The sequence below is a fragment of the Rhea americana genome, unplaced genomic scaffold, assembly GCF_003343005.1.
Source record: "Rhea americana isolate MKP2758 unplaced genomic scaffold, rheAme1 scaffold_36, whole genome shotgun sequence".
NCBI classification, from domain to species: domain Eukaryota; kingdom Metazoa; phylum Chordata; class Aves; order Rheiformes; family Rheidae; genus Rhea; species Rhea americana.
This window is the reverse complement of record NW_028186490.1, coordinates 1,200,531-1,218,207: the sequence shown is the minus strand read 5'-3', so window position 1 is coordinate 1,218,207 and position 17,677 is coordinate 1,200,531. Positions and strand designations below refer to the sequence as shown.

At 39.4% G+C, this 17,677-nt stretch overlaps 2 protein-coding genes across 2 annotated transcripts in view; both read right to left on the bottom strand.

Annotated features, from left to right (window-relative positions):
- Positions 1-1,696: 1,696 nt before the first annotated feature.
- CHCHD1 (coiled-coil-helix-coiled-coil-helix domain containing 1) lies at positions 1,697-5,234 on the bottom strand. The gene is made up of 3 exons (XM_085312257.1): positions 5,040-5,234; positions 4,129-4,247; positions 1,697-2,484 (listed from the first exon to the last, which is right to left on the bottom strand). Exons 1-3 carry the CDS (start codon positions 5,179-5,181, stop codon positions 2,371-2,373), a joined length of 375 nt encoding a protein of 124 aa, XP_085168383.1. The 5' UTR covers positions 5,182-5,234; the 3' UTR covers positions 1,697-2,370.
- Positions 5,235-11,505: 6,271 nt separating this feature from the next.
- POFUT4 (protein O-fucosyltransferase 4) overlaps positions 11,506-17,677 on the bottom strand; it is a 7,934-nt gene continuing 1,762 nt past the window's right edge. Inside the window, exons 3-4 of the mRNA XM_085312256.1 lie at positions 16,813-17,438; positions 11,506-12,220 (exon numbers count right to left, since the gene is read on the bottom strand). Coding sequence (XP_085168382.1) covers positions 12,073-12,220; positions 16,813-17,438 — 774 coding nt within the window. The 3' untranslated portion in view covers positions 11,506-12,072. The remainder of the gene's footprint in view (positions 12,221-16,812; positions 17,439-17,677) is intronic.

Genomic DNA, 17,677 nt, shown 5'->3' with positions numbered 1-17,677 from the left:
GCTTTATTTAACAAATCTAAACATCCAAACAAGAACTTAATGAAGTTCCTTCTGCCTCTGAAAGCCAATAAGATTAAAAAGAGATAGGCAGTGGAATTCAGCTGTCTGTTCTCACCTTTCTGAATGCTAATCGAAGTTACAAAGTGGATGAAAGCTAACATATCCCTTTATATCCACATATTTGCTGAGAACCTCTAAGAATTTCTTGCTCTGAAGCCAGGAGACTATGATCTGAAGTTCAGGAAAATGATGAAATACCATTGCTTTGTCTGTAAGAGATGTCCAGTGAAAACCTAAAAAGAAAGGTAGTTAAGAGCAATCATACCCAGGCTATAAGGAATAAGAGTAAGACCAAGAAATTCCAGATTTGCTTAAACCTGTAAATCCTGCTTAGGAGGGCAGAACAGCTAGTCAGCTTTTAATTCTTTCCCTACCATGCAATCACATACAGGTCTCCACAGCAATGTCCTAACCAGTGGGTTCAGCACCAAGAGAAGCAAAATCAAGTCTTCTTCTGTTCCCCAGCTACAGCTTCTGCAGTGATACAAGTACATAACTCAGAGACAGCAATGTCATTCATTGTATAAGTTGCTCACATTAACTATTAATGGAATGACCCCAACATGAAAGTGTCATGGAATGTATTTATACATCCAACCCAAGCTTAACAGCAAGATGCTGGGAAATTGCAGCAGCTCAAATTGCCAATGACAATCCGTAACTGGAGGCTTTTGGGCTACAATACGAGATGCTGACCAAATAAATTGCCAGGTACTTTTTACAGAAGCATTATAAAACTTGGGTGCATCTCTCTCCTCCTTTCTTCCTCTAAATAAATGTATTCCTTTAAGGTCTGGGAAAATATCAGGATAGTATTTTAAGGCTACAGCAAATATTTAAAAGCTCAGAAAAAAAGCAGCTGTATCTGTGAAACTCATTATGAAGCAATAAAATCAGAAATTAGCTGTCCAGATTAAAGGGAACTGAACAAATTTCAAAAGGAAAAGTACAATAAAAACATATTAAGTTCTCTTTTACAGTCTCTTATATAATGAGATAGTTCGTCAAAGACACTAGAATCTGGTAATCTAGCATAAAATATGTAAAATTATGCTTGATACTGTATGTTTTGTAAGAAAAAAGAAAAATACACCCTCAACAGAAGTGAATTTAGAAGTCATCAGTTCTTCGCTCCCACTTTAGCTTGTCTTCTTCAAAAAAAACTCCGATGAATTAGCAAATCTCTCTCCTCATAGAACATCTTTTGAATCGACAATGCAAAAGGTAACAGAACAGAAAATATTTTTCCCAAACTTAGGTGTAGTCACCATACTCTTCTTGACATCAAATCCTCTGAAAGACTCATTTATAGCGTAATAGCAACACAAGAATAAGCTACCCTGTGGGTTAAGTCACTAATAAACATTTGTAAATAACAGTTAAAAGAAAATTGCCTCAGCAACTCGAAAGCATAAAGTTTTTTTTTTCTAATTAGATACAGGTCCTGAAACAACAGAGATCTGCCTGCAGTTCTGTGGTACTTTTTCAAAATCAAAAAAAACCCCAACAAATCAAAACTAATAGTTAATCACATGATTTCAGTATCAGTCCATGCTTAGATCTTCTTTCCACTTTTTAATTTTTTGCCAAAACAGTAAAACTTTTTAATGTAGACTATAAGTCATCCAAGCCAAACAACAGTCTTACATTACTTTATTATAGTACAGATAATAAAATCAATCGGACATGGCACCATATCTGTCCCACCTACAAATCAGAGGAGCTAAATCACAAGCATCCACATTAAAGTCACATTCAAGTCCACCCAGTGTACTGTATGCTAGCAAGGTAATCTGGCTGGTGATTTCTTCCTCATTCTCCAGTCCTCTTGTAAATGAGCAGGAATTCAAAAAATTTCAAGGGGAACCAAATTATATATACAGATTTGTGAGAGTGTGAGTCATTAGATTATTATCAATTTTAAGTTGGCTCAATGTCAAGGCATGAATACTTTCTGATAGCAGCTCATGAGTTAGGCTGGAAGCTTACACATTAAGTGATGTCACTCCCTAATTGTTAGGAAAAAAAACATTTAGATGCATTCCTAGAAGATTTTATTTCACAGTGAGGACCTGACCCCACACTGTGGCTGGCTGAATAGCATATTGCAGAAATCTTAAGACTGCAAGACCCAAGAACATCATGAACTCACTCAGCTGCTGGGAAACAAAGACCTGTTGGTTGAGAGCCATACAGCAGTGCTGGCAGACACCACCTGACAGCAAACACTCACTGAACTCCGTTTTTCAATTCTTCTCCAAAAATGATCCCAGCTTTAGTTGCTTCTCCACAGTCCCTTAGTAAAGCACATTAAATATAACGTGTGATATTAGGAAACCTCCTCAGGAGCCTGTTCACTTTGCTTGAAGTCAAGTTTCCCCTGGGTTCCAGGATATCCTCCTTAGCTTTTTCCCTGCGTTCCTTCTGAAAAAGAAAAAAAAAACTCAAAATGTTACCTTTGTTTTTGTTGTTGAGTTGACCCTCACACTCAAGGAGTAGTAATAACTGTACTGGGATGTTTATCTCAGAAAAAATGTCATTTATTTAAGGAACATTTAAAATAGCACTTGCATGAACAACCCAAAGGCTTTCAAAAATTAATGACTGCGGCTTCCTTTAAATGGCGAAATTAATGAATGACTGTCATCTTGAAGGTGGTATCTCTCCACACTCTTAGTTAAAAATATAAGCTTATACTAACACCACAAAACACATTTTTCCTTTCGCTTTTTTTACTTGGTTTGTAATCTACTATATCAATTATTGGCATTTTTTCACGTATGCTGTCATGCAGCAGCAGGGAAAAACAATTTGATGAAATGAAAATACTATTACTGAAAAGACTGGAAACAGGAAAACTGTTTAAGGGCATATCTTGTACATATACTTACCTTTAGACTGCTTTTGAAACAGATCTTATTTCAAATTTATCATATTAGGTAAGAATACAGTATTGTTTTAGTATTTATGCTCTGCCTGATTTCTAGAAACTATACCCAAATTTATTTCCATTTTTATTTGCATTAAGTCTTTATTACCTCTCACAGATTTGAATGGAGTAATTTCTAAATTACAAGATCAGACAAAGTAACTCCTGAGCTGGTCTGAGTATCCTTTAGCTGGCAACTTCTAATTTCCAAACAATAAGAAATTTCTTAACAAAACCTCTAGTTCTCAAAGTCAAAAACAGCCTAAAAGAATTCAAAACTTTCAGGGAATCAGGAATAGTTTTTAACTACCTCACACAGTCTGGAAATTTTGCTTATGATGAGGATTACTGAAACTACTGGTTATTTCTCTGACACCCACTGTCTCTACCCTCACTTCCACAATCACAGAATTATTTAGATTTATGAGAGAACAGAATTTGGGAATCTGGACTTACCACTTTCCCTAACTATCTAGACAATGCAGACATTGGATCATGGAGTTGACTATTTCTTCATTTTATGAATTAGAGCAATTGTTGAAATTTACCAAAACTGTATTCAAACAACCTCAAAGTACTAGCTACAGAATTATAAAGATACCCCCAAATTAGAATCTAATCCACTTCTCACACCATACAAATTGTTGCCTACTTGCTGCCTCTATAGCTTCAAAACATGGACTCCCTTATTCAGACCTATAGTTTAATGTGGAGAGGAGCAGTATCTTCAACTGCTTCATTAGTGCTGAAACTTTAGAGATAAAAAAATGGAATAAATTAAAAGAAATGGCCTAGGTTAGGACTGACTGTCTGCAACTGAGCCCTGCTTCAAGAATCTGACAACACAAAGAAGAATTGGACAGGACTATTTTTTCCTCCTTGTTATAATGTACATGGCATCCCATCCCTTCCACACCTTTATTTTCGTTAGGTTCTGATTAAAAAAAAAAAAAAAAAAAAAAAGGAAGCATTGCATGTCTGAACTATACTATCCTGCATCTCCTGTGCAGCTCAAATCGCTTACAACGAAAATTAGGTTGCTTAGAGCATGTTATCACTGTTGTCACGCAGAGAAATGATTGACGGCTTCTTCCTTTCTTGCCACTAGCCCTTAAGAATGCAAAAGAGGCCTTAATTACTTCTGCCTTTGCCACGCAGTCATAGAATGTCCGAATCTCCTCGGCACAAGCTGAGTTGCTGAAGTCATTCTGTTTCCAGCAGGCCATCATTACTGACATCTCCGTAATGCACGTTGCCTCTGGAGGAAAAAAAACACAATGCAAATCTCAGTGCTCAGGTCATCATGTTAATAACCTTATGCAGTGCATATATCTCCAGTGAGAAAACTAAGATGGGGTAGAGGTAAAGGAGAAAAAAACTCATGGAAGTAAAGAACTGTGCATTGCTTTCCTTAGGGATAAAGCTCCTAGTCCAAATACCAGTACCACTGCAGCTATCTAACATCTGATTGTTGCAAGTCAAATAGAGCATCTATCTTAATGATTCAAAGTACTTTAAACACATGAATCACAGGTAAAATATCAGAAGACACAAATTTAGAACTGGAATTGGGAAAAGTAATTTTTTCTAGTTCTGTGACACAGATTGGATCCCTTTCTCCTGTTACAGAATCACAGAATGGATTCTGTGCTGAGAGACCTCCGATCTCCTGCCCACCTTCCAAAAGGGATCCTTAAAAACTTCCACAGATGCTCTTTCCCCCTCCCTCCGTATTCCCCACGCGTTCAGCAAACGCCTCCCTGTTGCTCCGTAACACTTCCCTTCCCTAGGAGGCAGCCGCCGGCTCCCCGAGCCGCTCCGTGGAGCGCAGGCTGTTTCCAAGCACGAACGCCGCGGCGCCCCGACGACCCTTCGCAGGGAGGGCGGCGGGAGCGGCACGGCAGCCGCGGGGAGGGCAGCCGCGGGGAGGGCCGCGGGCCCAGGCCCCGGGCTAACGGCCCGCCACGGCCGTTCCTCCCCTCTCCCGGGGGGGGCGGGGCGTTTCAACGGCCTCCCGCACCGCCGGCGGCGGCCTGCCGCCGGCACTCACCTCCCGCCTGCTCCTTGCGGTTCGCAACCCTGTTGGCCAGCACCAGCGGCCGCGTGGGGCGGATAACCGGAGGCCGCTTCTTCTGCCGCCACTGCCCGGAGACCCACCGGGTCACCCAGGCCGGGTACGCGGGCGCCGCCATGCTCTTTGCGACAGGCCGCACGGCGAGCGGGCGGCCGCCGACCCACGTGACCTGCCGCGGGGGCGGGGCTGCCGGCGGGGCGGGGCGGGGGGAGGAGCGCGGACACTGGGGGCCTAGAGCAGCCGGGACTGCCCGTCCTCCTCCTCCTCCTCCTTCTCCTCCTCCTCCTCCTCCTCATCATCCAGAGACGGCTTTAGGCTCCAGCTATTGCCCCGGGCATTAGAGGTCTCTGACCGTGCACAACAGGCCAAACTATACACGCTGTTCCCCCCCCCCCCCCGGACATCGGTCTGGATAAAAACAATATATTCCAGTTCTCAGCTACACACATATAAAACCAAAAGCCCCCCCGCACCGACCTCTGCCTAGTCAAGGAAGTTAACAAGCTGTCAGAAATGTTGCTCCTGGGGTTAAATATCACAGAGCGCACACCAGAATATTCTCCGAATCATTACTGGGATCTACTCCATCAGCAGATTTAACACATTCTGGTATGTCCAAATTTTTGTGCGTGTTATTTTATTGTAATACTATCTTAAAGTCCAATTTGAAAAGTATCAGCAGCCATTTCCACATAAATTTCTTTTGGTCCTCTTCAGAAGCAAATTCCCCTCTCTTTAGAACCGCGCTGGAACAGTTTGTCTGGAAGTTCTGAAACATTTAGGTAGGTGGGTGGTTTTTCTACTTCCATTTAGCTAATTGGATAGGAAATGAGCAATCTTTCCAGCTTGGCTGCCAGTGGAGGAGATAAAAAACAAGCTGACACCTTCAAATTAGTCTACAGGGTTTGCACACTGGAACTCAAAACATCTGAGATCTTACAGATTTAAAAAGAGCTGGAGTACTTTTCAGCATTCCAATTTATGTGAAGTTCATCTGCTAATGCTTTTTTTCCTCTTCCAGTTACACCTCCTGATACTCATTTTTCTCCACCACATTTGCCTATTCTAGTTATTAATTAGGCTTGAAAAGAACAAAAAGAAGGAGGCAGATGTTATGGCATAAGAGAAGCAGAACTGCACTCCTTGTAAATCACCTTCCCTTTTTCCAAATTACATTAGCTAATGGTGGCAGCACCTTCAGGTATATTCACCTTCAAAAGCTGATCACTCTTTTAAACAATTCCAAGAAAAATGGGGGTGGAGGGAAAAGGCTGGGAAAGAAAAGGCAAGCTATGCAAGGAGAATTTTAATAGCTTCCTATCAGTTACTGCTGTCTGCATTAGGCTCTGTTCTGGCACGCAGCCTGGGATTGGAGCATCAGCCTAAGAAATTCACCAGCAGACAGAGTAACCTACGTGACAGCGTCTGCACACGCCAAGGAGAGATGTTTGAAGCAAGGTACAAACACCTCAGTTTTGAGGGAGTGTGTGAAGTTACAGAAGAGGTGTAGTATTCAGTACCTGAGTCTCGTTTCTATAAGCCTATATTTGCACAACTGATGGCACAGAATAATAAATGGACAGAAGTTTCCACTTTTCAGGTGGAGTCAGGAACCTGATTCTCTCAATACGCTGGTGAACCACATAGATGTTTCACTGCAAATTCTGAATATATGACTATAAAGAACCTGTACAATCTTAATTGCATCTGCAACTTACTATTTCCTTAAATGTACAAATGTACATAGTTTCTTTTAAAAAAAAAAAAAAAAAGCTGAATCCTGGCCTATGTCCCAGCTAGGTCAAAAACAAGATGAACCAGAAGAGGTCAAGCTATCTGGAAAAAATAAAATAAATCTGTATTACAGCTGGAGTAAGGGTCAGTTGTGATGCTATAATAAATGTTATGCAATGATAAAATACAATGCTAGAAATGCTATAATAAAATACATCCTTAAAACTAGATTGTTTACTTAAATACCTTTCTAGAAGGTGAGAAAGTATACCACAGGCGGTTCTTTTTCTTAAGCAACAATCTAAATCCTCAAAGCACTTTCTAAAGAAGAAATAGGGGCTGAGACTAAGGAATCAGGTGTAGTAGGAGAAATGAATACAATTGAAAGCCACAACTTTCTGAACTGCTTGAATCCAGCTTTCTTCAAGTAAATTGCAAGATATCCACCCAAATTTACCCCAAATGCCTTAATTCTTCTTATATAACCTCATAATACTCATACCCTCATACCTCATAACCCTCACTTACCACAATTTATTCTCACCTGTCTCAGCTTGACCTCCTTGACCCCACTGTGAGCTGCCCTAGGGCATCTCCATTTATTTGGAGCTGCCTTAATTTTCCAACTTTTAAGCAAGCTGGTTTGCTTCCCTGGTAGAGACAATTCCAGTCAATTCAGACTTACTCCCACTACCCAAGCTAATGTATTAGGGTGATAATAGCACTTTAATAGCTATGAGGGATGCACTTTCTTTTCTGAGGTCATTGTTCCTCCCCAAGCTCCAGTGCTATTCTTTTTCTTGACCTCCCTCAGTCAGCTCAGCCTCCCTGAAATACCCTGTTTACCTGATTAGTTCTGAGCTGCCATCCCTAATTTCTAACTTCCCAGACCAACTCAAATCCCGCCCACACTACTCCAAGTTACCTGGTGCCTCCTTATTGCTCAAAGATGTCCCCAAGTATCATGGCTTGCTTTGATCCATTCCAAGATCCCCAGAATCATCTCTAGCTGAGCTGAGCCACTTCAGCGTTAGATGGGTCTTTTCTGCAGGAAAAGAATGTATATAACAGAATACAAATTAAGATGCCAGTCATGTCAAGGCTCTGGAACAAAATCTGCAGTTCCATTTCTCTCCATCCTTCCTAATCCTCTGCAGTGCCCTGCATCTCCAAGTGCCAGCTTTGAGACAGTGAGTCATAAGAGAAATGCAGTTTGTTAATACTTGACAAAGGCCTTGGCTCAGCTGATCATATCACTAAAAGGATTTTGCGTCTGATTAATTTCAACCTGTCAGCAGAGGTCTCTGAGCAGAATGAAGGAAGCTGCCACCTTCTATGTTTCCGATTAATACAATTTCTCAGAAGGTGCCTGGGGATCCATCAACAATCCTAATTAAATGCAAACAAATGGATAACAGCTAATGATTAAGGGAGTGTCTCTCTCTGGACAAGGGGTGACAAGTAGGCTTGGCAGAATGGTAAAGGGGCAGATGGCTGCTTGTCTACCATAGCACTGTTTAAACACTGTTGTCCCTGATGGCTGTATTCCAATTCAATTCATCCTGTCCCCCGCCCTCTCCATCTATTGTTTCCCAAGCTAGTTAAAACTGCCCTCTATCAAGGTGAGAGAGGAGCATTTTTGCTATGATTCTGCAGTTGCTACTCTTTGCAGACTATTTCCAGGAAAAAAAAAATCTCATTCCCCTTTCCCTCCAAACATATACACATACTTGGTACTTGGCTCTTAAAAAGTGCCACTCTACTTACCATCACAGAGGATCCAGAGATCTTAATTCAGTTTGAAAATTACTTCAGCAAAGCAAGTAAGAAAAGGCAATTGCATTTTTTTTTCAGTCTGAAAATTATCAATGCTAGGTATCAACAAAACTACTTTTTCAGTGAGGTTATTTCATTCTTAGAAATTGCAGTCATTGTGGAAACTGGAAATACAGATTACCAGTTCAGCAAATAAAATACCATTTTTCTTTGCTGAAAATAAGTAGCACCTGGTATTCAATGTTCTGGCAGAAGAATAACAGCTTTAACATGTCCAGTGCAATGAACTCAACTGCAACTCAACCTTCAGCTGGACATTTGTTCCCTCTCCCTCACCTCCGAGGGGGCATGACTTTTTCCCAGCTCACATCAGTTCTGAGACACATTACCCATTGAATCTAGTACTGTTTCATGTACGCAGCTACAAAGAGGAGATAGCTATTTTTAGAACATTAATGCTAGTGAATAAAGCTGTCTTGACAGCTTTGAAATTGTCCCTCTAGTCACACAGAAAAAAAGGCAAAATGCATGACAAGCAGTGGTATAGGGACTCACTCTGCTTTGCAGAAGCCTACTAAAGGGTTTACTTTGTAATCTCTTTATCACTTTAGCATCTTTGCTGAAACTCCTGATTGGTCTCAGTTGTGAGAGTATGGGTATCTGCAGAGTACGAACTGGATTGAGAAAGATGCTGTTTACATTGTTCAGTCTGAGTATCATTTAAGCCTTCCAAGAGTTACAACGTAAGTGGTGATACTCAGCTACTATCCAAGTGGCCTTGATTTAAAGCTGTGAAGTGAGAAATCCACTGTTAGCAATCAAAAACTTGTACAACCAGAAACCTTTCTTCAAAATATTAACAGTTGTTGCAGTCATCTTCCTCCTCGTCTGCATTCACATATTTGCATTAGTAGAAAGACAACTGGGACCATAAATTTAATTCCCTTTGGCTAAGGTTGGCAGTCATCTTTGGACATTATATTGTAATTTACATAATTATACATTTGAAAGGATTAATCTCAATATCTTTATTCCTGGTAGCAGAAAAATTCAATCTTGAAGTCACTCATTCTCAGAAAGCAAGCTTTGACAAGATGCAAAGAAAGAGGAAAACAAGAGAGGGAAAAAGAGAAAGAAAGAAAGAGAACTCTATAAAAGCAAATCTGAGATTATCAAATATTTACAAATATTGCACCTGTCAGGCAGTGTTTGCAGGGTAATGGATATTCTTATTCCAGAACTGGTGAAAATGACAAGCACAGTGGACAGTATTGGAATGCATATGCCCTTCAATGGTATGAGACCCTGCTTCTCCTTCCTGCCCTCCAAAAAAGCAGGAGAGAGATGGAAGCAAAGCCCTGGCAGAAGAACAGCTATTATTCAACATTTTGGAGTCCTTACTGTCCAGAAAAGTGGATGCTGTGAAGATCAGTCAGCAGCCTGAAACAGAACAGCAACCACAGCTGTTTAGCCAACTGGGGAGGGTTCCCACTTCTGCCCCTGCAACGTTTTCCTAGCAGCTAGACAAGTTATTCAATCCAGGCACTGGAAGAACTTTAGCCTTAATACATGTGCACCATGTACAATAAATAAAACAGATTTAACATACTTAACAGACACACTCTTTATAATTCATGGATATCCTGTGTTGTACAGGAGCAGATAAAGCTAGTATGATCGCCTCTTACCACAGAGCATCTCCTTACCTCCCATTTAGATAAAAGAAACACAAGGCTTGGGTAAGTGTCATGACTGTAAAGAGCAGTAGCTGGTACTCATAACCTTTTAGGAAGTCCATCACCTGTAGAACCTCAATAAAAAAAAAGGTTATATCTTCTAAGACAACACTGACCAAGAACTCAGCAGAGAAAGGTACTGGTTTGTTACGCCTATCTACAAACTAGCAGTTCAAAGCAGCAGGCTTCTACAGAGTGCATTCTGTCTGTGTGTCACCCCCCCCACCACGCTCATTTTGCTATGCAAAGTGAGGCTTTAGACATCACTAATCAACAAATGTATAAAGAAGTGCCATGATACCCATGCTTACTATTGGTACTTCCTCCTCTTATTCCTGCAAGGACAATACATTAACTGCAGCATATCTAATTCTGATAACAGCAGATAAACTACAAAAAATACCTGGACTTGGTTATAAAACTCACAGTTCTAGCTGAATTATAGGATAAAACAGAAAAAGCAAAATGCGTTACTACATACAAAAAGCAAGATTAGAATTTCTCCTCCTGACTATCCTACCAAAAACCTCTGTAAGAAAGGCTTACAGGATACAGCTAATTAAAAGGAGCACACAGACAAAGGAAACAATGACAGAAACATGAAATGAAGAGAAATGAAACAGAGGGCATTAATTCAAACAATTTATTTAAATCTCATTAAGCTGTTCAGCAGAAGATCATATTCAAAATTAAAGCAGTCTTAACTTGTTTTATCTTAAGTTGTCATAATGTACTTGAGAAGGAAATTTAGTCCTGAATAAACTCATCTATAATTTTAATCTGATTTGAGTAATCCACTTAAAAAATTCAGATATATTCACTTATGTATCTCTGTATAGGTAAGCCCTGAGGAACTGAAAGAAAAAAGCTGCAGACACTGCCAAAGAACAAATCAGCAAAGACCTCCAAATCCTTGGCATTAGGGAGAGAACAAATGATTACAGCCAGGATTTCAGACTTGATGGAAACTTAAAAGTACCAAAGCATGCTAATTTTATTCAGGTTCTACACAGTGCCAGGTAACGTACTTTCATTTTAAAATACTCGGTTGAAAGTTGGAAATTAGGTAATTTAGCCTTTGGTCCCATTCATATGCATTACCTGGAAAGACAGTTAGAGAAGAAAATTAAGCAGAGAGTAAGTAACCCACCCAAAGCCATTAATTCAGCCTGAAAAGTAAGAATATTTGAGGCACATTTATTTGGAGAGAATAGATTTTATTGCTGGTATTTCATAAGGCACAACTGCTCTCCACAGACATTAGTCTTCTGCAATTCCTTCACTGAAAAAGTTATTTGTTATTAGCAGCGAAAAATATATCTTCATGAGGAGAATAAGTGATTGGTAAAATATTTATAAAAACAGCAATGTATATTTTAGAAATAAAAAAAACCCTGCAGTGAAATAATCTAGGCTATTTGAGCAGAGTCTGAAAATATGTTCATCTGAAGTCACGTAAGCCACAGGGAAACACATACCAAATGCACAAGAAGAGTAAATTCTTCTTTTGCCCCAGACATTGACATTTCCAGTTCAGTAGTAGCTTCACACTGCTGAGCTGAAATTCAAATCAAAACAGTGGATAACATCTGCACAGCTGATATCCAATCACAACAGAGAATTACTCACTTCATTCACAAGAAAAATAGTCTCCGAAATATTTTTTTTTCCCCTATTTTAAGGCAAATATTTGGAGTGAGGTAAGAATTCCCACTCTCACAACTTCCAATAAAATTTTCAAGTCAAAGTCTTCCAAAGATGGGTCAGTGTTGCCTGGTCCGCTTGAGAAAGATCTCGTGCATATAATCCCAAAATCTTCCCTGATGAGACTCATTGCGATGAATCATAGCAGTGAGAGCCTCACCCTGATCAAGACTTTGCCAATAATCCTGCAGCCACATCTCTTTCCAACTGAAAAAAAAAAAAAAAAAAAAGACACCACTATAAGCCACTGGGGGAAAAAAAAAGTCTGCAGCTGTAACAATACTAAAAACATTTTTTTTTCCTTTCACCTAAGAGAAAAACAGGCCCAGGGAAGCTCATGGCAAACTATGATATTATTGTGCCATTGTGCTCCAAGTACACTTAAAGAATTATCCGCTACATAAACTATCTGAAGGACAACCTCATTGTTGGCTTTAGAACTTAAGATTTTTCAGCATGTGACTGTGTTAGCCATGTTACAAACTGTAAAGAATAAAAACTTATTTTAAAATAAAATCTAGCACAGAACCTTTATATGATTTGAGAGTGCCTTTCCATGGCCCGTACATTTAAAATTACGGTTAAAACTGAGAATCATTTTTTTCAGACAAACCGCGTAACAATTAAGAGACTGACAGCTAGTCATTACAAAACTCCGGTTATACGTGACAGAGAAAAAGCTTTCTCTCCCAATCCTGACTTCATACTCAATCTCCAAACTACCTGGCTGAGCGTACAGTTTTTCTCTTTCAGTGCATACATTTTCAAACCTTTCATAGCAGAACTACCTTATAACATCTCTGAGCAACTCCTTTCCCATACATGATCACGTGGACTACTCATTTGTGTTAAATTATTGCCATACTTTGATGTAACTAATAATTAACACCTTTCCTTTTCATGATAGACTTGATTATTCCTAATATTACCTTCTCTTTAATGTATCTGCCACCCAGACACATAAGACCATTATAAACTTTTGGCAAGAACGACCAAACACAATGGTCATATGGTCACTTATCTGCTCATATGAGTTACCCCAATCATTGTTAATTTACCTACAGAACTGTTAACTTATTCCCCTTCCCAATCACAGAAATGAGTACAATGCCTCCTGCTTTCATTCCAGACACAATACACTAAAGCAAGCATGGCTGCACTGCCCATACCTGAGCAGACCTCACCCACTACTCTCGGAAACTCAGAAGAACGTGTACAAAATCACAGTCACTTTCTTTGTGGAATGACACAGAGTTCACAGGCGATGGGAATTAGTTTTCTGTTGTCAATGACATTATCTGCAGAGTAAACCAACAGGGACCTCAAAATAAACCTTTTAACATAGATCAGAACAGGAAGGATCATGGGCAGAGGCCTTCTTTGGCATACAAAAATAAGTCTGCCTAACATGTCCTTTGTAAAAGGCAGCACTCAGATGTGCTCTGCCCACCAGCTAAATTAACCTTTGTTCAAGGATCACCAACATGAATTACACATTTTTTATAGCACTAAGAAAAGATAAATATTAGGAAAGTGGATATACTCATGTAAGCGCTATACACAAAGTCATAGGAAACAGTGGGAAAAAAAGCATTCTGCAGCTTAACTCTGTGGAAATGATACTGAAAGGAATTCCAGTATCCAAGTGAACATTTCATCAACAAAATAAAATTTGAATAAGAACATTTTTGCATTTTTCTTTTTATACTGGTGTAACCTTTTTTTTTTTTTTTTTTTTTTTAAAGAAAAAGACTTTTCACTGATTCTATAATATCTCTGGAAAAATGCTACTGCAGGATGAACAGGACTGTACAAATACTGTGAAACTATCAACTATGTACAATGAAAACATTTTTACCATAAGAAAACCATCCATCTTTAATCCTGCTGATTACTGGATTCTACTGCAAGACACACCTTACACTACACCTACGCTACGTATGTGGCAAACTTCATTTACACTTCCAAATCGTTTTTCTCATCCTAAATAGAGAGGACAGCATAAAATAGAGCTAGCATAGTCACCATAGTTCCAAAATCTTCCTTTATCAAACACATACTGGTCTCTCTCGATTACCCTGTTCAAGAACCATTATCGATTCCAGTTTCTAATAAGCAGACACTCTAAACATAAGCAGCACTGCAGCTTGCTGCACCTTCCCTACAAAGCAGCTAACAATTCAATAGATTATAGCGCCTAATCCATAATTTAACACATACAAATAGTTATTCTACACCTTTGTTCTTAAACCCTTATGCTTGCAGTCTCACTTGTGTTTGTAATCTCTAGTTTAGGAACACTATCTTAGAGCTGAAAAACAGCAAGGTGAGGGCATAATAAGACGTTCAGGCTACATAAACTTACATGAGCTCAGCACATTTGTCAACACTAAACACAAATTACATCTGTGAATAACAATATAGCATGAGAAGGCATAGTGTAACCATACTGTAACTGGGTACCAGCTCAAAAAATGTATCAACTCCAAATGCCTTTGCTGTTCTCTATGCGCTCCAGAATTCTCCAGGACCCAAAGTCACAGAGTATGTTTATTGTCAGACTTTGAGCTGCATTTATTCCACAACTTGCACCCTTCCTAAGCCTGATTAATGTTTTGTAAAGAAACATTTCTCCATGATTAATGGTTTATAAAGAAATTCAGATACATGTTATCTTTCTAAAGCAAATGGCAGATAATGGAAAAGTTTTCATGGCATAGTATCTCCAGACACATCTCATCTCTGTAAATGGGAGGGAATAACATGCTGTGGTTCAACAAACATGGAAGTCTCTGCAGCCTGGATTACAAACCAATACACAAAACCTCCTTGCTGATGAGCCCTGCTCAGAAGCGTGAAGTACCTTAACTTGCAAGTAAGCAATGTAGGACAACCACGCTCTCTTCGAAAGTATTTCTCTACTGCCATCTGCTGATGAAGTAAAAGAATTTTTGAAATAGTAGAGAATATTCATTTACACAGTGTAGGAAGAGGGAAGAGCACATTTTGTTACCACGGCAAAGAAAAGGCATTACTATAAAAAGCTCCAGTAAATAAATCAACCAACAAAAAACAAAGGGTTACAAAAACGTTGAGGTCCCTTTTACTTACAAGCATCATTTTTAACTAGCCAATACATTAACTGTAGTGTGAAAATGTTTTTTTTGTGACAAAATTCTAAGTAAAGTTTTGTGAAATAGGGATTTCCTAAAGAACTTGAATGTCCTAAAGCTTTTCCCCTTTTTAATTTCAAAAATAGCCAACTGAAAATATCAAAATCTAGCAAGAAGCATCCTTATCACTTCTCTCCAGTTATAAAATATTTAATACTTTTGTGTGTGGGGGTGGGGGTGGGTGGGTGGGTGACCTAATAAAACCTTTTCCAGAGATTCAGACATGCATAGAACTTAATTCTGGGTTGTAGAGAACTTAAAATGATAGAATCTACATTTTCACCAAACTTTCCTTTAACATTTTAACAGGCCTAGATATTCAATTCCTTAGTCTAGGAAATTACTAAAAAACTTGTAAACTGATGCACACTAGGTACACTGAAAACTTCTTTCTGGACAGTGCCTCAAATCCTTCTGGTATCTGCAAAAAGTTATTAGCTAAATATTTCATACAGTTGAACTGACAACAGAATTCTGAAGTGTTTGGCAACAAACATCTTTGAACACAGGCAAAATCTACTACGTTTTTTGAATGCTTTAGCTTTATGAGGGCTCTTTGATAGCTCATTGGGTTGCATAAATTGAACAATTCCCTAAATAGACCTAAGTTTCTTAAAGGTAATGCAGAGAAGAATGACTAGCTTAGAGGATCCAAACACGTTACACTAGTGATATGTCCTATAAAAAGGGCATGAACAGTTTACGAAAAGCCAGAACACTTTCCTCCAGCAACTGCAACTTCAAAACACTGCTATCCAAGTACTGACTTGTATTGTAGGAATACTTGTATAAATATTAAGAATTAAATAGATCATGGAAACAAAACTCTTCTTCCTGTCAAAAATGGTTAACTCAGGGTTGGTGTGGTTAGTTCCTGCTGACGGAGTTCTGTGCAGCTCACGCTAGAGATGAGCTGTATCATACTGGGCTGGGGCTAGGAGAATCCAGCAGCAGTATCAGTCCTCATACACAGAAAAGGCAGTATCCATTCAGCCAATTCTGTCCTGCATGGTCATACCTAAATAAATGGGAATATGTCTTCCAAACTAATCAGAACTTTGCCTACTGCTACACAAAATTTAAGGTAGTCTTCTACTGTAATTAGATTAGGCCTAACTTCTGCTCTGTCAGAAGTCATCAGAAGCAAGCTAGGTCTACAATGAATACTTCGGCAACTTATTCTTAACACAGTAATTTGTACTGACATATCGAGCTTCTTTCATTATTCATGGGCTACCAAGTGCTTTACTATTACTGTACAGAAAAGTGTCCCTCCTCCCCAAAGAGGGGAAAAAAAAAAAAAAAAAAAAAAGGGCAGCTAAGGCAGAGAGAGGATAACTAAATTGCCAGAAGTCACACAGCATTTAAAAAGGCCTCACAGGACAAAATATTCACCTCTGTTATGCTCTTGCTTCAACCAGTATCATCTTCCAGTCCTCTACTTCTCAGCCTCTGTGTTACACAGTATCAGCACAACTATTACAAGCATTACCACCCACAAGACATAATATAAAGTGTAAATGGAGGTGCACTATAGGGTACTTTAAAGCAAAAAATATTATTAAAAATTACACCTATTGATGTTTAAAGCCTTTTTCTTCAAAAAGCATAGTATTTGTACATTACCTGTCTCCTCCAGAGAGACCTTCAACACTTCCAAACCCAGGGGTTGGCACAGGACATCCCATATGCTTGAACTGAGCAATTCGAGGTCTGGGAGCTGGAAATTTCCCATGAGACCTTTTGTGTTCCTGCTCCTCTTTGACTCGGATATTCTCCCTGTCACAGACGAAACACTCGAAGCCATTCAGGTAATTGGGCAGAGTCATATCATTTACACCCCACTCTCGCCTCTCCAAACTCTCTAGCAAGAACTGGTTTTTTATTCCACCAGGTTTTTTATACTCTAGGTATTTCATATATTCCTCTCCATTCTTGTCCAGGAAATCAAGATACTTTGCTAGCTCTTGGGGGCTGTTGAAATCATCTATGAGTATGATGGAGAGGTTGTTTGGCATCCAATCCTGCACAGCTGGGGAGCCTCGGTATACAGGGACAGCACCCAAATGCATTGGACGCCATAGTTTCTCAGTCATGTAGTCATTACAAATGGCATTTTCCAAGGCCAGGTGAAACTTGTACCTGCCAATAAAGGTCATAAATTCAGAATCTTCTGTAGTGGCTGTAGAAGTGTCTTTCAGTCGCTCACTGGGAAGCTCACGGTTATGCAGGCATTTCCCATAGGAGTCAACCTAAAATAACAATGGTTATCTTTACAAAAGTGACGTTTGCTTGAAGCTTGTTTTCAGAGCCTGTAGTTCTCTTGGTTTCCAGTTTTGATCAGTTCTTAGCTACCTTAGTTTAGCCTCGCTTTCACTCTGACCTCTTCCCATTTTGACAATCAAACAAAAGAACTGTAGGACTTTTCAAAACAGCACATCTTACTACTACATCGTTTAATTCTCATCCATTCCATACCCTCCCCGCACCC

Bases quoted from the DNA above. Each gene is read 5' to 3' on its own strand.
- CHCHD1 (XM_085312257.1), bottom strand. From the start codon at position 5,181: ATGGCGGCGCCCGCGTACCCGGCCTGGGTGACCCGGTGGGTCTCCGGG. The intron at 4,248-5,039 runs GTGAGTGCCGGC...TTTTTCCTCCAG, and splicing joins CCGCAAGGAGCAGGCGGGAG to AGGCAACGTGCATTACGGAG. The intron at 2,485-4,128 runs GTAATTAAGGCC...TTTCTTTTTCAG, and splicing joins ACTGCGTGGCAAAGGCAGAA to AAGGAACGCAGGGAAAAAGC.